Source organism: Phaseolus vulgaris, chromosome 2 (genome assembly GCF_051622355.1).
Source record: "Phaseolus vulgaris cultivar YP4 chromosome 2, ASM5162235v1, whole genome shotgun sequence".
Classification (NCBI taxonomy): domain Eukaryota; kingdom Viridiplantae; phylum Streptophyta; class Magnoliopsida; order Fabales; family Fabaceae; genus Phaseolus; species Phaseolus vulgaris.
In genome coordinates this window covers 31,359,812-31,380,785 of record NC_143499.1, presented here as the reverse complement: position 1 = coordinate 31,380,785, position 20,974 = coordinate 31,359,812, and the positions used below count along the sequence as shown (strand labels likewise).

At 31.4% G+C, this 20,974-nt stretch overlaps 3 protein-coding genes across 5 annotated transcripts; 1 reads left to right on the top strand and 2 right to left on the bottom strand.

The window, feature by feature from the left end:
• The first annotated feature begins 7,306 nt into the window (after nucleotides 1-7,306).
• LOC137811448 (uncharacterized) lies at nucleotides 7,307-11,578 on the top strand. Of its 2 annotated transcripts, none has more exons than XM_090298581.1 (4): nucleotides 7,307-7,415; nucleotides 7,786-7,886; nucleotides 8,053-8,214; nucleotides 11,547-11,578. In XM_090298581.1, the coding sequence occupies exons 2-4, from the start codon at nucleotides 7,811-7,813 to the stop codon at nucleotides 11,561-11,563; spliced, it is 255 nt and encodes an 84-aa protein (XP_090154707.1). In that variant the 5' UTR covers nucleotides 7,307-7,415; nucleotides 7,786-7,810; the 3' UTR covers nucleotides 11,564-11,578. The 2 variants fall into 2 exon arrangements, with proteins under 2 accessions (XP_090154707.1, XP_090154706.1); XM_090298580.1 differs by lacking the exon at nucleotides 11,547-11,578 and adding an exon at nucleotides 8,753-8,892.
• On the bottom strand, nucleotides 8,009-9,786 carry LOC137811445 (uncharacterized). 2 transcript variants are annotated; one of them, XM_068613206.2, is made up of 6 exons: nucleotides 9,240-9,786; nucleotides 9,028-9,142; nucleotides 8,846-8,927; nucleotides 8,727-8,778; nucleotides 8,534-8,588; nucleotides 8,009-8,449 (listed from the first exon to the last, which is right to left on the bottom strand). In XM_068613206.2, exons 1-6 carry the CDS (start codon nucleotides 9,612-9,614, stop codon nucleotides 8,271-8,273), a joined length of 858 nt encoding a protein of 285 aa, XP_068469307.1. In that variant the 5' UTR covers nucleotides 9,615-9,786; the 3' UTR covers nucleotides 8,009-8,270. The 2 variants fall into 2 exon arrangements, with proteins under 2 accessions (XP_068469307.1, XP_068469309.1); XM_068613208.2 differs by having other exon boundaries at nucleotides 9,028-9,118; nucleotides 9,240-9,687.
• Nucleotides 11,579-18,152: 6,574 nt separating the features above from the next.
• Nucleotides 18,153-19,928, bottom strand: LOC137809363 (uncharacterized). The gene is made up of 4 exons (XM_068610486.1): nucleotides 19,924-19,928; nucleotides 19,482-19,518; nucleotides 19,082-19,410; nucleotides 18,153-18,585 (listed from the first exon to the last, which is right to left on the bottom strand). The coding sequence occupies exons 1-4, from the start codon at nucleotides 19,926-19,928 to the stop codon at nucleotides 18,153-18,155; spliced, it is 804 nt and encodes a 267-aa protein (XP_068466587.1).
• Between the last annotated feature and the right edge of the window lie 1,046 nt (nucleotides 19,929-20,974).

Sequence of the window (20,974 nt, the reverse complement as noted above, 5' to 3'; positions counted from 1 at the left end):
AACTAAAGCATTGACAAATAGTTGATTATTTCATATCATAATTAATTAACCATAAGTATGTATATATTGTCTTAACTGATATTAGTTATCTGGAGTTTGTTTTGGATATAGATTTCTCATATAATTGGTTAAAATAATATATTAGATAGTTTTTTTATTGATTTTTCTACATTTAAATAAGAATAATATATCTTACTTGTGTTAAATACATTTAAATTAGATCAATTTGTTTTCTTCAAAATTATAAAGCTAGCAATTATATATTTTTGCCAACATCCTTCTAGTTTTTAATATTTTTTCAAGAATATGAAAAGTGGTTTTCCTTGGAAGTTTTTGAAGCAAGTTTATACTTGAAGACATTTGAAAATATTCACACTAAAAAAAATCATGAAATAAAAATCAATTTTAGATAAAAAAATAATTAGTTGTTATAATAACTAAATTAAAGACCAACTAAAAAAATTATTAGTTTCTAAATTGTTTTCTATTATTGTTAAATAGTTTCTAAATTGATATTTAATTAGCTACTAAGGTTTTAACTACCAATTATTTAGATTCTAAATTTGGTAGCAAAAACATTGATAGCTAATTAGATACCAATTTAAAAATTATTTATCAATAATAAAAACTAATTTAGAAACCAATAATTTTTTTAGTCTCTAAAATGGTTTATAATTTAGTCGTTATAACAACTAATTATTTTCAGTCAAAATTAGTTTCTATTTATTGAGTGATTTTCTTGTGTGCATGAAATTTATTTATAAGAATAACTTGTGATGTTAAAGATTTATCTTTATAAATCTCAAATAATAGTTACAAATTAATGTTATATCAATACTTAAATATGAAATTTAAAGGATTTTTTAAGAAAATAGACAAGAATAACACTTATAAAAAAATTCCTTATGTTCTTGTTGTTTTAAAAGTTAGACAATAATCTGTTGATATTTTCTATGGAAAATATTTAATGTTAAAAAGTTATGTCTCGTTCCTTTAACAACCTAAATATTAAGTATTTTAATTAGTTCAATTTTTAAATTACTATTTTTACTAAATTTACAAGAGAATGCTTAAAATAAGAAATTTTTTTTACAATTGTTATTATGTCTCATATCATATATAATTTTTTCTGAGAAGTTCATGACCGATTGCAATTGTTTTACAATTAAATTAAATTAAATGTGATTTTAATCGTTTTATAATTAAATTAAGTGATTTTAATTGTTTTATAATTAAATAAAATGTGATTTTAATTGTCTGTCTAACACTGACAATATAATAATACAGTAGATATAGTCGATCAAAATGGTTTTTCAACTAATTCAAGAATAAATATAATAAATCACTATTATTCAAAATTCATCTAAAAGCAACCAGAGAAAAACAATAAATGAAAAAATGGGTTAATATTTTTAACAGAAAATAAAAAATAAACACTTAAAAGTTAATAAAGAAAATAGATGGACGCTTTAAGTTTATCTAATAGTGAATTCATCATAAAATTTTTAAGATATCATCATTTTAATTTTCATAGAGAATCGAAATTAATCAAGCAAGTGTACGTGTGTCTCTAAGCGTTTACTCGTAAAACATTTATATTTATCTTTTGAATTAAATAAACAAGAGATTAATTAGAATTAAACATATTAATCAAAATAAAAAAAATAAGACTTTCTAACACAATTTATTAGAGATTTTAAGAACAAAAATTTATTAAAGAGAAATTTCAAAATTTAGTGTGAAATCACAATATAATTAACCCTCAATCTTCCATATAAAGACAAAACCAAATAATTATAAATAAAAAAAATATATAAATATTAAAAATAGAATTAAAAGTGAATTATTTATAAAAATATGAAGAAAGAAAGTTCGTGAGAAAATTAGATAAATCCTAAACTGATAAATTATGAATTGATAGTCTAACCTGAACAAATAAGTATTTTTTATATTTTTTTTAAATAAAAGTTTTCATGTTAAATATTACTATACAACTTAAGATCTGAACTAGGCTGACACTTCAAGTAACAACAATCATTTATCATCACATGAAAAAAAGTATTATTAAACAAAAGAAGTAAGAAATAAATAAGTACTTCTTATATTTTTGTTCACTATATATTTATTAGTATTGATATTCTATTTGTTCATACATTACTTCTTGTAATGTGCATACATAAACTATTACCAGCACTCTGAACAACTTATTTAGTTGCATTTAAAAAATTAAAAACAGTTTTAAAGTAAGAAACCAAACACATCCTGAGAACCTCTCTGATTATTCGTAAAAAAAAAAAAACAAAAATCATGTCCCATACAAAAAGAAGAAAACATGATATGTAATTGGTTCAGATCTTGGCTGCAAATAAAATAGAGGATATAACTAATATACAAGAAGAGTTGTTTTTAGATCATGTAAACAGGAAGTACAAACATAATATGTTTTTATCTCTATCTTTCTCTTCTTGTTAACTTCTTAATTAATTAGTGAAATAGTCAAATAATAGTCTGGTTTAAATATTGAATAAATTATCTACTCAATAAATCGTCTTCTCTATGTATATTACATATGTAATATTACTATAATTCATAATTCAAAATTAACAATAAAAATAATTAAGATCAAAATAAACTTAATTAAATAATAGTATGCAAAATAATAAATTTATACATTATTTTATTCCAACCGTAACACCGTTTTTAAAAAATCATCGCACGCAAGTTATTAATCGTGTATTCAAAGAAGTACAACACTTTCTATTTGGAGGCACTGTCTTTACATCATGAGTTCAGACATAATCATAAGCTTTTGAATCTAAATAATAATATTTAAGTTGCTGACTATTGATTTGACGAGGGTCAAGAAAATATTATTATTTTAAAAATCTGAATGTTCTTGGTTTAAATGCTTGAAAAATGTCAGAATATAAAATATTTTTTATTACTTTTGAGTAATTTTGAAAAAGCTTACATTAATGGATATTTTTTATAAGAATAACTAAATAAAAGACGTTTTAGAAAGCAATTTATTTTTATATATAATTCCAACAATTTAATTTAAAAATGACATAATAAAAAATGGAAATAATGGGTGGGTGTAAAGCATGAGACATAAAGAGTGAAATAATGGGTTGTGTTGCACTTGAATATGGATGGACCCTTTGGAAAAAGATGAGAAGATTAAAAAGAAGCGACAAAGCTCCATCGACAGGGTTCGGTTGGTAGGGTTCTTGTAGGACCTATGCTCCTTTCCAAATTAAGCCACCCAACAAACTTTAAATATCATGTCTTAGCCTCTAATTATGTTAAATCTGTCATATAAACTAAAATTATTTTAAATCATTTTTTATTTCATAGTTTTTTATATTTCACATTGTGAATTTGAAATCTCGTAAAAAATAAATAAATTTCTAAACATTATAAATAAGAATGAAGGAATATATGAGTTTTTATCCAAACATTTCATATTTTTTTATATGGTTACAAATGATTATTTTTTCTTTAAGTTTCAAAATCTAAGTGAGATATCAACTTTAACAATAATATAAGAATTTATAAAAAAACACGAAAAATATATGATTGAGTTTTTTTTATCGTATAAGAAAATTATGAAAAAAATCTATTTTAGAGATAAAAATAATTAGTTGTTATATTAACTAAATTATATACAATTTTAGAAATTAACAAAATTTGGTTTCTAAATTAGTTTTTATTATTACATGGTTTTTAAATTGTTATCTAATTATATACCAAAGTTTTTAATTAATTAGGTATTTAACAATAATATAAATTAATTTAGAAATAAATAAAAAATTAGTCTCTAACATGGTCTCAAATTTAGTCACTATAACAATTAATTATTTTTTGTCTCTAAAATTAATTTATACTTCGTGATTTTTTTGTTGTAGTGTTAATTCTAGAATTTCTAAATTTAAAAATCAATAAATCTTCAACTATTAATTAAAAAATATGTTCAATCACATAAAATATACCTAAGTTTATATCCATATTTTAGTTTTTTTTTTCATTTTAACTATTAAAATAATTATTAAAGAAGTGATTAGTCATATTAGTGTTCTAAAAATACTTTCTTGAATCTTGAATTTATAAAATGTAAAACATGAAAATATAGAGTAGTAATTGAAAGACACTTCGTTATAAAAACTAATTTTAGAGACTAAAAATAATTATTTGCTATAGTGATTAAATTAGAGACCATTTTAGGAACTAAATAAATTTTTGGTTTCTAAATTATTTTCTATTATTGTTATATGATTTTTAAATTGGCATCTAATTAGTAACCAAAATTTTTGTTACTAAATTTAGAATATAAATAATTGGTAGTTAAAACTTTGGTTGCTAATTAGATACCAATCTAGAAGCTATTTAACAATAATAAATACTAATTTAGAAACCAATTTTTTTTTAGTTTTTAAAGTGGTATCTAATTTAGTAACTATTGTAACTAATTATTTTGGTTTCTATTTGGTGATTTTATTGTAGTGATTGAATTTTATTTTATTTTTATCAAATCCTATGTTTATAGTTTTTATAATGTAAAATATTAAATTATAGAGTAATTATTGGTGAAAAGAAACAAGGAAAATATTTTTTATGGTTTTATATTTAATGAAAAAAATGAAAAGTTTGTCAGTGCATATATACTCAACTTATTATAATATTGTTATAAATTTATCAATAAGATCATTTGTCAAATATGTTTATCAGATTTTATGAATGATATATTTGAAGGGATTATTTGTTGAACACATATAAAAAGTGTATGGTTTATTAGAGGCATTTTTTCAAAGTGTATAAAGAAAACTTACGATTAACGTTTAGAAAAATATTATTGGTAAACGTTTCGACATCAAGTTTATTAAGATGGTAGCAACTATAAGTGAATATATTTAAAAATGATAATCACAAATTCTATATATCATTGAAAACTTAATGAATTCATAATACAAATCGGTATTTTTGTTAATTGTTTTTCAAAATTAATATTATCATGTTTTAAAAGTTAATAAAGTTTGAATTAATTATATTATTCACTATATTACTTTATTAGAAAAACAACAATCAATAACAATGGAAGAACAATTTGCTTCAAATAGTTAGAATATAAAAGAAAATAAATGTTGTAATTTGGAAAAGGATACCGGTCTTAAAAAAATTAGACCATATAATTTAATATCTAATTTTGTTTTCTTGAAATTTATAAAAGTATGCATTTTTTTATTCGTGTCTTAAAAGTAGAAACATGTTAGAACCTCACAATGATAAAAAAAGAAAATATTTTAAAATGATAATAAAATATTTTAAAATAAAAATATTATATGAATAAATGAATAAATAAAACATGTAAAAACCCATTCGTAGAATAAAAATAATAAAATATTTTGTTAAAAATAATAATAAAAATGTATTCAACGGACTGATCAAAGAAAAAAATATAATAAAATTTAAAACTTTTTAAAATCTATAATAACTTTTAATAATATTTTGGAAACAATCAATTCATTCTAAAATAATTAATTTTAATCCAAACCATTTTTAGTAATACTGCTCTTAACGAAGCACATAAGTTTTATTTTCTACTTTAAACTTTTTTTTGTTTATGATATTTTTCATCTTATGTTATCATTCAGTAACAATTTTTCTTAATTAAGAAGCTCTTCAAGTTGCCTAATAGTAATATATATACATTCCCTTCATACCTATTTCAAATTCAGTAACAAGAATTATGATATTCAGTATATCTACCCAAAATATATGACATATTTACTTAATGTTAGATACCGATTTACCAGAATTAAAGATAAACTTACCCATTTATCATATTTATTTTAAATTCTTGTTTACAATTATCTCAAAATACTTCACTTAAGTAATTTTAACTTTATAAATACCCCCAACTCTTATCTAAAGGAGAATCTCATTCCAACAACAATTGATTTAGTATTGAGCCTGACATAGTGTCATTATACAATCATAAAAAAGATATTTTATTTAATAAATGAATTAGAAAAAAAATGATTTAATCAAATAAATATTTTAATGAAATTTTATTATATTTTTTGGTGACAATAAAAATACAAATAAATAAAATATCAGAATCATATATGCTAGCTTCGGATATTGGAATCCGATGATATCTCAGCCAAAAAAAAAAGTATGGTGACCGGTTTTTTTACATTAGAACAATCTGCACTACTACTAAAAGACTCTTTCTTCCTGCACCTCCATACCTTCTTTTCTTACCTCCATAAATTTTCAAATTTCCAAAAATATTCTTCTATAATATTTCAGATTATGTAATTCGGAAGTTATTTTTTAAATTTATAATTAGCTTTTGGATTATATAATCCAGAAGTTTTTTTTCAGATGTATGATTACTTTCCGGATTACATAATCCAGAAGTGTTATTTAGCTTATGATTATGTAATCCAAAAGTCTTTTTTTCAAATGTGTTCCGGATTACATAATCTGAAAACTAGTCTATGGAGTGACTAAAAAGGATAAAAATGTATTTTTATGTTGTGTATGGAGGTGTCAAAAGAAGATATGGAGGTGCAGGAAGAAACAGTCCTACTAAAAATGAAAGTTTCTCTCCACAACAACCCACTACACCACCAACTCTGTTCAAAGACTGTTTCTTCCTGCACCTCCATATCTTCTTCTGCCACCTCCATACACAACATGAAAATACAATTTTATCCTTCCTATGTCACTCCCATAGAGTAGTTTCCGGATTATGTAATATGAAAACTCATTTGAAAAAAGACTTCCGGATTATATAATCCGGAAGCTAAATAAGACTTCCAGATTATGTAATCAGAAAATTAATCATGCATATGAAAAAGAATTTCAGATTATGTAATCCGGAAACTAATTACAAATTTGAAAAATGACTTCCGGATTACATAATCCGGAATATTATAAAGGAGCATTTTTGGAAATTCAAAAATATATGGAGGTGAGAGAAGAAGGTATGGAGGTGCAGGAAGAAACAGTCCTGTTCAAAATATACGCCAAGCACTTCTCTACAGTTTTTTTTTCAAAACAAACAAGAACAATGTGGGTTTAAAATTTTATGTTGGGTGTATATAAAAAATATATGGTGCAGGGAGAAACTTCCGTCCAAAAAAAAAAAACAAGTAAGTTGGAAGTTGAAATTGGGAGGTGAGGTGAATAGCAATTAGCATGGGCCTGCTGTGTTAGTCTGCTAGTGGTCCAGTCCAGTCCAAATTGTTGAGCTTCTTCCAATTTCTCCAAAACAAAAAAACGCTTATGAGTGTATAAAATGAAATTGAGCGATAGAAACTTCGGGAACAATCTATTTTCCATTGGATTGCCGCCTATTCTTCGTCCAATCTCTTCTCCTTCTTCCAAATCCAGATTCAATATTTTCTGTAAGTTTTCTTATCATTGCTTCAAACACACTCCACCAAGCTTCCTATTTTCTCATTTAATTTTACCCAATTTTATGCTCCTCATCTCCTATGTTCTAAACCGCTTCATTTTTTACACTCTTCCTCTATTCTTTTAATAAAACTTCTTCAGATTAAAGAGTGCGAAGAATCTTATTGTTGCTTAGTACATGGCTGCGATCCTTAATTTTGTAGAAAAAATTGTGATCGTAAACCTTTTTTTGAAACCTTGTATAAAACTTGTATGCGCCATTTCATTTAATAACTGATATGCATCAATTTTTCGTTATCTCTGCCAGTTGCGTGTTTTTTCTCACGATGGATTATTCATAAATCTAAAGCATGTTTTCAGGTAACGGACGGCAGCTGTAGAAAAAATGCGGGGTTCTGTTGCACTCGTGCTGCCTGCAAAATGCAGGTTCTGGCGAAAGTACTCGATGAATGGATCACGGGGTATTGTTGATGCCTTCTACTTTTGTATTGTATAGATTGTATTGAATACGTTGACTATTTTGTTTTTATTTTTGGAAGCTTTTGTTAGTTTGTTACTTGTTAAACTGCGGGAGCTTTATATGATAAGAAAACTTATTTATTAAACATAATTTTATGCGTGAAACAGGATTATTGGCGACTTCAACACCTAAGACACAAGAGGAGAATGAAGCTAGCAAAACGAGGATAGAAATGGCTGACCCAATAGTCGCCTATAGCAAGCCTCCACCACTGCCACCTGTTATTGGACCGTTGGTTGCTCTATTGTTTATGGAGAGTACCGATGAAGGTGACAATCTCTAACCATCTGGTGCAAGCAGTTCTTAGATGTAATATAGGTGATTCTTACTTGAAGAAAGTCTTAGAAATAAAAAACACTAGAGTGATTGCAGAGCTTAGTAATCGAACAAAGAAGCTCCATAGCTTTATGTAGCCATCTAGGAGAGGATGAAGCCAAGATGCTATAAATATATTGTAAACTTTCAATATCCATGTTAGTATTACATGAGGGCTTCTCAAGAACCCTGCAGGAACATGCACATGTGTATGTTAATTGAATTTTTTTGGATAGTTTAAAGGAATTGTAAAATATAGGAACGATGACTTACACTCAGCTAGATTTGGAAATTTGTCAAATGTCGAAGTCACGTTTTTCAATAGGGTCTGAATTTTTGAAGAGGAAACGCCAATTAAACATATCCGGGAAAAAAACAAAAGTATCATACGATTATCAGATATGAGATGGTTGTGCATAAAGGATAAAAATACTAAGGAAGAACCAATTCACGTTTTGGGGCTTACCAAAACTATTCTTCCTGGTTTGATAGGTGATTCAATCAATACCTCAGCTCTCCTGGATTTACTTTTATTGTGAGCACATGATTTACACAAACAAAAGACTGGAATATTTTGCTACTTACCAAATGATCAGGTTCACTCCTAATTTTCTTAACTTGAAGAAGGTGCAACCTCTTGTGAATGGGATTTGTTTCTCTTTCCATTCTGCCATACCACAATTATGACCAACCTCTTGAGCATTTCTTTCTCAAGAAAACACTAAATATTAACGAAAAAATTTATAAATGTAGGAAAGAAATATGACCCATATGCCAGTTTGCTGCTGCAGTTAAATCATCTCCCTCGTATATATGTTTCACCCTGAATTTCACATTCCGGCCCATGCATTCAGTAAGCTGTTGTAAGAAGCGCATTACTTCCTGCAATGTTATTTTTAGATATCTAGCAAAGCTATTTACTCTTTGCAATCAACCATGGCTTAGTTTTGGTAAGATTTTGTATGGTTCAGAAACAAACCTTCTTTCCCTGGAATGGTTTGGTGAAGGCATAGTCTTCAAAGCAAGCATCTTCGGATATGCACTCGTCCAATTGTGCCAGATCTTTGCCGTTGATGCTTGCGAAGTACTGATCTACAGTCTCTGCTGGAGAGAGAGAATTTTGCTGAGAATTGGGATCTTTCTTTGATGCCATTGCTAAAATTCTGTTTCTACCCGAAGAATTGTTTAGGACATTCTTCTTGGTGGTGTGTCGTTTTATCTCCATGTTGTCTGGGTGGAAGCAGCATTTTGTTCTGCTGGAGGGGAACCTGATGGCGAGTCTCTTTGTGACGTTGGAGTCTATTCCCAGCCAATGGCATGGAGTTCTGGTTGGTAAATTGATCACAGCATCCATTTGTAATTTTTTCTTATGTAAACATTCCCATTGACGAGCAATGGCAACTCACAGACACTAATACCTTCTGCTTATGTGACTTATTTGAGGAAAAGAACAATAAGCTTTCTCTAGCTTTAACCAAAGAATCAGTCCAAGTTTGCTTAGATGCTTCATTTTTTTTGCTGTATCTGACTTGACATGAAATCCAAGAATATGTTATCTCATCTTTGTCCACCTTGGAACTATTTCTACTACTATTTTACCTCCACTATTTTGATTCGCAAACTTCTCATCATTTTCTCTCATTGCTCCCATTTACGAAACTAGTATAGTTATTGAACAGTTTATTCCATCTCTCTTCGGCGTGACACGACACATCTAAGTCAAAATAAATAAATAAATAATAATTGTGTTATTTTTTCAGATTGGATCCAAGTCTAATTCCCATAGCCTGTTGCCTCGGCCCAATACATTGGACTAGTCTAATTTACGGCTTCTTCTTCCTGCATCCTTACTTTTTTCTTCCTGCACCCCCACAACTTTATAATTTTCAAAACTAGCCTTGGCCTTTTATTTGAGAAAGGGCACCGTGGTGCAGTTTGTTTGACACTGTCCATCTTCTTCATTCATCTCAGATACTGGTGGATAGTAATTTTAGCTGCACGGAGCAAGGTGGAGGAGTGAGTTGCATTGTCGAAGTGTTGCTTGGCTTCTAGAGTTAAGAATTAAGTTTTTTTTGAGCATTGGTAGTTATGGTGTTTTTGTGGTTATCGGAAATCGGGATCCAGGAGTGTGCTATGGATTCATCAATCCGGAAGTGAATCATTTTGTTTTTCAGATGAGGGGGAAAGGTAAGACCCCTTTTGACTCCAAGGGAAACTTAAGATACTCCATAATATTGAAGTCCCTAACACTGCTATTTAGAGATTATGTACTACCAGAAGCACCAATCTAGGTTACCGGACGCGTCAATTCGAAATTTTACTAGAAGAGTCAATTTGAAATTCTTACCGGACTCACCAATCCAAAAGAGTCAATTTGAAATTCTTACCGGACTCACCAATCCAAAAGATTTACTAATTCCTCAATCCGGGATTTTTTGTAGATTCCATAATCCAAAATGTGGAAAAACAAATACAAATTCTTTATTCTGTAAAATTATCAGACTACATTGTCTGAAATAATACGTATGAACTGCAGAAACGAAAATTCGAAGAAAAAATGAAATTGCACATTCAGAAGAAAAAAAATACTTACCTTCTTATCTAGTAACTCATCAAAAGAAACCACCATTCTCCCACCAACAGATACACTAGATGGAACGATGTCGTTGAGAGAGGAATGGAGTCCTTGGAGAGGCAATAGAGTTCGTTGAGAGAGGAATGGAACGGTGTCGTTGAGTGACAAAGGAAGAAAAGAATATTTCAGGTCTTAAGTGCATTTTAGGGTTTTTAAAATATAATATGACTGTTTTGTCTTTGCATAACATTGTGGGGGTGCAAGAAGAAACTACCCTAATTTGCTTAGTCAACATCAGCAGGAACCCAAACCCTAGATTTCGGCAAATTCTCCTTGCACCTCCATATCTCTATGCTACACCTCCATACTTTTCTTTAATTTCATCAATAACCTTCTAAGTATGTTGGAGAGAGTAGTGTCTTATTAATTTTCAAGTGATGGGATTGTTTGTAGTGGTTGGTTGGTGGCAAAATGGAATAAAAAACTTATCTTAACACTGCGACTAAGAAGGAGGTATGTGACTAAAAAAAATTATAATGAAATTATACTTCATTTAAAGTTATATATATATATATTTATTTATTTATTAGTGAAGTTATATGTTTATTTAAAGAAGAATGTTTAAGTATATTTTTTTTTTCAGATAAGACGTAAATATATAGCAGTGAGTCGTATATATAACAATTTATACCTCGATATTGATTGCCTCAGGAGTAACTACATTCTGAGAAGTCACGTCCAGATGTTCTGCAAGGAAAGAAGCAGAGACAATTTCTATCTGTCCATGTCCTTCTGTCCACCCTAACAGGAGGCAGCCCTGAATCTTCCACATACTATACAACTTCGGTCAAGCAAACACCATCCAGTCAACCGTCACAAAATACACTAATTCAACACATATCAGACAGAAACATTGACAAATTAACATAAAACGGGTACCAACCTTCTTTTGTTTTTGTATATCATTGTGCACGGTGGCCGTGTTTTATATCAGCAAAACAAGTTTTATAACCATGTGACACCGCATCATGTGTATATATAAATGACATGAAAAATGTTTCATACACTCCCAAATAACATACCATCATTTATTAATATTTGCTTGACCTGAAGGCTCTATAGTAATATAAATATACACAGCCAGCTAATTTTGTAGTTACACTGAAACTGATGCAGCCACAAAAGAATGCGACATGCTCCCTGAATTGGTGCGCCAAATGTCAACAAAACCTATCTGTCCAAGGAAAGAAACAAGCGAATAGTGAAGATAGCATTGGTTGAAGATCCCACTGATTTACCCGCACGTGTTCATCACTCCTACTCGTGGTGAAGGCTGAAATGAACATAACCCTATATCTTTGAAACTATATAATATAGTATATGTTCCCAAGTGTATTGTTAGCGTCTGCATTCAACATATTGTCTAAGTTTTTCGTTAAGATTTTGTCTTTAAAAGTTGTTTTAGTAGATTAAGAAAGGAAAATGTATTTAAGATTTTGTTTTTAAAAGTTATTTTAGTAGATTAAGAAAGGAAAATGTATTGAAATTGTCTTTAACCTCAACTTCTAAGGGAGAAAGAAAATGAGAAAAATGAGAGACTATATTAACGAGTATATATACACCTTGAACATTTGTTTTTGTTTCACTCAAAATCAAAGATATGGATTCGACGCTGAACTTGTCATGCGTTGAGAGGAAAGGAATCTTTATAGGGTAAGACAAAATAGCTGGCATGCTCCCTAACTCACACCAACGAGACAGTGCTTCTTCACCCTCTTTCCCAATATTCATTTGCATCACTCTCCCACGGCTCTGTTACCTAACTATAATATATTATCGATAGAGTTTTTCGGGGTTCTATTCTATATAAACTCCTTGCAACCTTCCATTTCCTCTTATCCACCTCTTCACACAAACACTATTTGCTTCCTCCATTCAAAAGACCAGTTTGTTTACAATGAACAACAGAATGGGTCGTGTTTCAGCTGCTGAATTTGCCAACAGGAACAGGTTGAGAAGCCAAAAGCCACTTCCAAAAAGAGGGCAGATTAAGTCCAAGATAGCGGCTAATGCTTTTCATTCAATCATCTCTGTAATTTCCAGAGCTTCTTCCTCCGGCTTCAATTCTCCGAGGAAAATCTAGTTGCTGTTATGCACCATTAATTTTTATTCTACTAGTTCTTCACGTTCCTTTAGAGTTGTATTCCCTTTTAGGTAGCTTTCGTTCCATGCTTTTTATTGTTTTCTCTCACTCTCCGTTAGCAATCCCCATTTTTGAATGTACACTCAATTAGAAAGGAGTTTTTCTCAATTTCTAGCCTATGCTGTGCACTTAATCCATTGTTTCTTAATTAATAGTAATACCATCAAGGTTAATTGGCTACTAGAAACAATGCAGAGCGGCCTATAAAAATGTTAAATCATTATAATTTGCAAGCTTAATACATTTTAAAAACTTCTAGTATGATCACCGGCACTATTTTTTCTTGCATTGTGTCACTATAGAACGTTAAAATACTTTTTTATTCTGCTTTGTCACTCAAATAGATTTATAAAATCCAAAATCAATTTAAAAAAATCATATATTTTTTGAATTACATAATCTAATCTGGAAGTTAATATCGGATGTCGAAATAGCTTACCGATTATGTAATCCAGAATATATTTTTAAAAATGGTATTCTGGATTATATAACTGGAAGTTTGGATTTGAGAGTAACTTCTAGATTATTTAATCCGAAAAGTTTATGAATTACATAATATGGAAGCTAATATCATATTAGAAAAGACTTCTGGATTATGTAATTTAGAAACTAATCATGCATCTGAAAAAAAATTCTGAATTACATAATTCAGAAGTTAATTAAGAATTTGGAAAAAAATTCCAAATTACGTAATCTAAAATATTACAAAAACATTTCTGGAATTAAAAAAAATTATGGAGTGAGAGAAGAACAAATGGAGGTGCAGGAAGAAGCAGTCTCCATGGGTTAGCGCATGGTTTGTCAAGCCTTTTTTTTGGGCCCATAGTATATCGTTTGGGTCTGGATATACCATCTTCCAGGCAGGCCAACACTCGAAAGGCATATTTTCCCTACACCCGATGTTTTTTAACTAGTACCCAATCATATCTACGAAAAGACCAAATTACCCTTAATGAAATTAAAAAATACATAAAATGTGATATGCACCCAATGTAAGCACCCAATCCTATTGTTCTTCTTCTTCCTTTGTGCGTGAAGCAGCTGCAGGGAGACACCGTCAGCCACCGTTCAACACCGTCAACCACCTTCGCTCTGTTCGTTTGCTTCGCCGTGAGTGAGCTTCATCATCACAGGTAGAGGAAACCATCGTCGAAGAAGTCAAGGTACCCTTCATCGCAGTTTTTTATCTGCTGTAGAATAGTGGCTTCCAGATAATTTTATCCGCAGATCAATATTGACTTCCGGATATTTATATCCACACTTCACTAATGGCTTTCGGATTATTTTATCCGCACTTCAATATTAGCTTCCAGATATTTTTGTCCGCACTTCAATAGTGGCTTGCGGATATTTTTATCCGTACTTCAATAATGGGTTATGGATATTTTTAAACTATATGTGTTATAATTTTTTTATATATGTTAGATTGAATGTTACTTTTATGAAATGTAAGATGGTGCGAACTAGAGGTGGAGGAAGTTCTAATTTGGATCGTGTGCGACCAACTGCATCGGTTAGAAGAAAACGGGGTGGTCCTAGTACTTCAATTCCAAATGAACAGTTTGAAGATTATATTGAACAAGAAGAAGTTGAAGTTGATGATGAAGGCTATCCAGGAGGGCCATTGGATAAGTTCTTACTTGTTAATTATGAACATCATGTAGCCAAACAGTTGTGGGATGGTTTGGTAAGTAATGAAAAATAACTTTTTGTATTTGTTATCTATTCTGGATTATTGATTATATATGTTGATTATTGTAGGATTGTGGTGAGCTGAAGGTCATTTCACATGGGAGGAAGATAAATAAGTTAGGAGCAACTCATGAGCGCATACAGGCTGCTGTAGAATATTCTGGCTTAAGTGGTCTGCTTCATGCTATTTATGAGAGTTTAGACCAAGGACTGATGTGTGCTTTTGTAGAGAGGTGGCATGCAGAGACAAACAATTTTCATTTACCGGTTGGGGAGATGACCATCACTCTTGATGATGTGTCAAATTTGTTGCATTTACCCATTGTCAGTCATTTTTACACGCAGGAAACCTTAGATTCAGATTCAGCAAATGATTTATTGGTAGAATTCCTCGGTGTTGACCGTGCACTTGCATTTGAAGAAACAAGACACTGCCGGGGAGTTCATGTGCGCCTGAGTTGGTTAAGAGATGTGTATGAAGACGCATGCTCAAGGAGGCAGTGGACTATGGCTGCCAGAGCATACTTACTTCACCTTGTCGTTTGCACTATTTTTGCGGACAAGAATGCTACATCAGTCAGTGTGTTTTATCTTGGATTTTTTGTTGATTTGAGGCTTACCGAGGGATATTCTTGGGCAGCAGCTGTCCTAACTCACATGTATGAGCAACTAGGAGATTATAGTTATGCAAACACTAAGCAACTAGCTGGTTATGTGACATTGTTGCAGGGGTGGATTTATGAGCACTTCCCGTCTATAGGGATGAGACGTATGCAAACATTGTATTCTGAAGATCAACCTCGATGTAGGCTATATGATGCTGGAAAAGGTACTTCAATTGTTGTTGTTCGATAACAGTTGGATACATTGACACCAACTTCCATTCGGTTTTGACCATAGAACGAGCACAGGGAAGAACGTTCATTCGAGTGGATTTCCTTATTCTGTGGTTATTCGAGGCTTGGAAATTGGACACAGTTGCACATGCCAAAACGTGTTCTGCGTCATTATGGCTATACACAGATCATCCATCGCAACCCATCTGTACTTGGACATGGTCATCCGGATACAAATGAAATGGACCGTCGATGGTTACATTTCAATGATTATGTCATACATGACTATGCCATAGCACCTCATCCCGACGCTTGCGTTCAAGAGTACATTGCTTGGTTTAGATCTGTATCACATCCATATGTGATTAATATGGATGAGGATGACCGTCCTGTACCGGTACCCTCAGATGCATGTGATCATGAAGCAGTGCCAAGTCATCCTGAGGAGTCACATTCTGCTCTGGCATGCTTCTAACCTTGTTAACGTATTAATTTGTATTATCTTTTTCTAATAGTATGTCATTCATGCTTGTAGGGTATTTGTCGTAGAATTACAGAGACATTGCAACCATTACTTGATCATGGCGATGTCGTGGAGGGCAGCCCTGTTTGGGAAGGCATACAAGCAGCCATTATGTTAGCACAAGGAGCGACTGATGAAAAAGTTGTTTATGTCAGGAGACATGCACGTAGGAATGATTGACAATGTATTTGGATAATGTATTAGGATTTCTTTTTTATGTAATATTTTTATCCATGATTTGAACCTTATTTATATGTTTCAATATGGATTTTATAATTGAACCTTATCGATTTTTGCTTCATGTTACTTCTGTTTTAGTAGACACCTCACTCACTTCCGGTCATTGACATCCATAGACACCTCACTGGCTTCTGGATATTTTTATCCGTAGACACCTCACACACTTTCGGATTTTTTTATCCGCATGCACAGTTGTGGCTTATGGATATTTTTATCCATAGACAACATTTAGAATTCTGGATATTTTTATTCGTAGACTAAAATTTGAGTTCCGGATATGGCCATCCGTATGCTCCTCATAATTGTCTAGGACAGCTCCAAAATCTATTCAACATTGCAAATGTACTTAATACATAACCATTTCAAATGTACTAAATACATAACCATTCCAAATGTACATTCAATTACGCTAAACATCCATAAACCTAAACATTAAGTATCTATTACAAATGTTATGATTACAAATATCATCTAATGGACATTAGTTGGGTATAAACTTGTATCCGGCTAGTGTAGTATGTTGACCAAGTTTGGGCCGCCGGATAACGATGTGATTCCCACAATATATCCGTAGGTGAAATTGGACAACCATCTTTGAGCTTGACCTATAAAGGTAATAAATATAAGGTACATAAATCTTAATTTAGCACATAAATCTTGATTGGTTTAGTTTATACCTGCACAAAATGATTTCCGTGGACATGCTCAATTGCAATGATTTGGTGATGACGGAAGTTACTTGGTGCTTGGGTTCTTAAAGGAAAAATACTCAATGATTGTAACATGGACAAAGAAACAAGAATGACATTATACCGATTTGCAATAACATATCCCATGTCTGGAATTGTCATCCACTTATCTGTTCCTGCCTGCAAGTACAATTGAGAAACAAAGTTAAATAAAGAAATGCAATGTAAAAATGAAATGGTGTTAGTGGTTGGTACCATAGACATGTGTTCCACTAGAAGTGACTTCTTCAAGTATTCATATTTATCATCACCACCAAAGAGTTGAACATATTATTGTCTCCATTAACTTAGTTTTTCTAACAAATTCATTGACTCCTCTCTCATTCCCAATTGGGCAGCAACAGCACAGTAGCCACAATGGCCATCAGCCTTAACGTCAACAACATCAACAATATATGGATGATACCCTACAGGGAACTGATCAAGGAAAGGAATACATTTTGCTGGAACAATTTCTGGTAAGCTTTCTTCATTAGATTTTTTTGCTTGCACAACTATCATGTTGTGAGTGTAAGAAATCCACATGTTCAAAATAAGAAGGGATTCGCTTAGTTGATCTCATGAATTTGGTAGGACGAGACATCTTTACAGCACCTTTTGTTTTCACCTTATGATCTTGCGTAAATAGATGTCTTCTTTGGAAAGGCAATCTCCTGCAATTTACTTTTGATGTTAACCTTACCTGCAACATCCAACTCTTTAAACTGCTTCGTGAAGACCTCAAACTCTTTATCAATTGACAACTCAGATGAAGATTGTTCAGTTGCAATGTCTTCAAAGCTTAAACGAGTCCACATCACATGTACTGATTTAAGTGGTATGCTACCAACACCAAATGAAGGCAATTGACACGCACAAGGAAGACCATGAGTACATGTAAGACTGCATCCACACCTACTTTTATCAAACCCCATTGATTTAACCCTATCAAGCTCTTTCGAAAAAAGGTTCAAAGCATATTTAGATACAAAACCTAACAATTTTTTGTAAGCTGTAACCTTAAACCGATGTCAAACCACATGCAAACTCTTTTGGAATGAATCTTTGATTGCATTATGTTGTAAAATAATCATCTTATTGATGGAATCCCAGCAGAAACATAAATCCCCCATCGAATTCTAAAGACTTTAGACTCCAGTGTGTCGCCTCAACTCTGTTACTTGTTGTGTTTCCTAAGTGCATCACCTTATCTATCCATGCCTTGACAATTTTTTCTTTATGTGGACGTAACCATGTATCCATCACATAATCAACAAATATAGGCCATGGAGAACAGACAACTCGAAGAGCATTGACACGATCTTCAAAGGCCTCAACAATATCACAATCCACAACGGATCCCCTCACGTCCATTACTTGATCCCATGCCTCTCTTGGATGCACCAACATTTTACATTTTGCTTTCACAGTTTTATCAATGTGAAATCGACAGAGCAAATTATAAGCTTCAGGAAACACCATTCTAATTGCATTCATTAAGGTAACATCTCTATCACATACCACCACCCTAGGGCATGAATCAACTCTCAAAAACAACCCTTTAAGTCTGTCAAGGGCCCAAAAAAATTATTTTCCTTTTCTGCTGCTAGTAAACAAAATGCAACGGAGAAAGTCAAACCTGTAGATGTAATCCCAACAACCTCAAGTAACGACATCCTATACTTGTTCGTCTTGTACGTACTATCCATTAATATGACAATATTAAATGAGTTCACCAGTTTTACTGAATTTGGGTGTGTCCAGAATATATCTTGCACAATATTAGAGACCTCATCACACCTACACCAATGCACGTACTTGTCTCGCTCCAGTAACAACATCAGTTGTTGCATTTCTGTTATGTGACCTCGTTGTGATCTTTGGTGAACAGTGATTGCATTATAAACCTGCTTAATCGTCGTCACATTCTTCTCATTTATCTCTTTCATGGTTAGTAAAATATTTCTTGGATTCACCGAAGTTTTAGTCATATCCTCAACCATAACCTTTTCCTCTATACTTACCTTCTAGCATACGGATAACCCACCATTGTCTCTGTCAAGTCATGATTGTGAGAACCACAAATTAATTCAACCATCCACCCTTGACCACCTTTGACTGATTTGCCTCGCAATCTGAAAGGACACTCACACTTCCTATTTCCCGTTCGACTGACATCTACTTCTTTTTTATACCATCTGTATTTACCTCCTCTCTCATAACCTAACAATACATAGGTCATCCTTCCTCGTTGGCTCGTCCATGTATCCGACCTTAATATAACAATAACAAACCCATAACTATAGCCAACACTTTTCGCCCACTCTAACAGCTCATCTCGATCACAAAATACCTACAATAACATATGCCAAATTTTAAAATAATTCATAAATAAAAGCATTCACAACCCAACATTAACCATACCTCATCTGTAGAAAATGCCTCACTACATTCATGTGCCCTGTGTTCATTATCTAATGTGTTATAACTTATTGACTGCTCTAGATCAACATCATCTAATCCATCCCACACATCAATCTCCCCTTAAACTCCCATGTATGACTCTGTTGTATCCATTGGGCTGTTGAAAAAAAATGAACACTTAGCTTCCGGATAAATAAATCCATAACAAAAAAAATATCAATAGTTAGCTTTCGGATATGTACATCCGTAAGCCAATTATGAACTACGGACATGAGCGTCCGGAAGCAACGAACCACACTTCCGAATATTAATATCCGTATTGAAAAATTTGACTTTCGGATATTAATATCTGTAGTAAAAAAAAACAGAATTCCATATTCCGATATTCGGGACCAACTGAGCTCGAACAAAAACCAGAAACGACTGAAAATGGATTACTTACCTCATTAACTTGGCAAGCGAACACTACAAGAAAATCATGAAATAGAAATCAATTTTTAGAGACCAAAATAATTAGTTGCAATAGAAACTAAACTAGAGACCATTTTAGAAACTAAAAAAAAATTGGTTTCTAAATTAGTTTATATTATTTTCTATTATTGTTAAATAGTTTCTAAACTGGTATCTAATTAGCAACTAAGGTTTTAGATACCAATTATTTAGTTTCTAAATTTAGTCTCTAAAACCTTGGTTGCTAATTAGATACCAATTTAGAAACTATTTAACAATAATAGAAAATAATAGAAACTAATTTAGAAACTATTTTTTTTTTTAGTTTATAAAATGGTCTCTACTTTAGTTACTATTGCAACTAATTATTTTGGTCTCTAAAAATTGGTTTCTATTTCATGATTTTCTTGTAGTGGAAGCTTACACTGAATGTCCGTGCACAACAATGAATGTAACCTCCTCTTTTGCAACTCAAAGCAAAGCTTCACACAACCATAAAATTCCTCTACCTCACCATTCAATATTTTCAAAAGTGAAGAAGGCAAGGGCATAATAGGATTTTTAGAAAAATGTCGGATGCCAGTCACAATTGATCGAGTGCAGGAAGCAATTGTCCACACGGAAAGATAGGCCCATATTTAACTTTTAGAGGGGCTAAATCTGCAAGACACAACTACCCCTTGAAATGTTCTGTTGCGCCGATCGTGATGGTCATATGATAGTGAGACGTTAATCTTAAGACTTTTTTTCTGCGCTTATAGGATGCACAAGTTAGCAAAACACAATAGAGAGTTTATTTGAGAGTAGTAAACAAGAACAAAATTAAATAAATTCGCTAAAATTAGTTTAGATAAAAGTTAAAATAAAAAGTTAAAAAATTATGTTTACTATGTTTTTCAAAAACATGTACAATTCATCGTGGTTTAGTGGGGTAAAAGTTCTCATTATTATATGTTGTTCCCAGTATTGTATTATACATTAAAGGAAAAATAAATACCGTTTTATATTAGTCATCTGCTTCTGCTTCTGCTTTATGCATGTTT

Coding starts and splice junctions, on each gene's coding strand:
- LOC137811448 (XM_090298580.1), top strand. CDS start 7,811: ATGCGGGGTTCTGTTGCACTCGTGCTGCCTGCAAAATGCAGGTTCTGG. Junction 7,887..8,052: donor CTCGATGAATGGATCACGGG/GTATTGTTGATG, acceptor TGCGTGAAACAG/GATTATTGGCGACTTCAACA. Junction 8,215..8,752: donor TATGGAGAGTACCGATGAAG/GTGACAATCTCT, acceptor CTGGTTTGATAG/GTGATTCAATCAATACCTCA.
- LOC137811445 (XM_068613206.2), bottom strand. CDS start 9,614: ATGGATGCTGTGATCAATTTACCAACCAGAACTCCATGCCATTGGCTG. Junction 8,589..8,726: donor AACCAGGAAGAATAGTTTTG/GTAAGCCCCAAA, acceptor TCAAAAATTCAG/ACCCTATTGAAAAACGTGAC. Junction 8,450..8,533: donor ATTTCCAAATCTAGCTGAGT/GTAAGTCATCGT, acceptor ATGTTCCTGCAG/GGTTCTTGAGAAGCCCTCAT.
- LOC137809363 (XM_068610486.1), bottom strand. Junction 19,411..19,481: donor AGGCATTTTCTACAGATGAG/GTATGGTTAATG, acceptor ATGTTATTGTAG/GTATTTTGTGATCGAGATGA. Junction 18,586..19,081: donor GGTTATCCGTATGCTAGAAG/GTAAGTATAGAG, acceptor TTCATGCCCTAG/GGTGGTGGTATGTGATAGAG.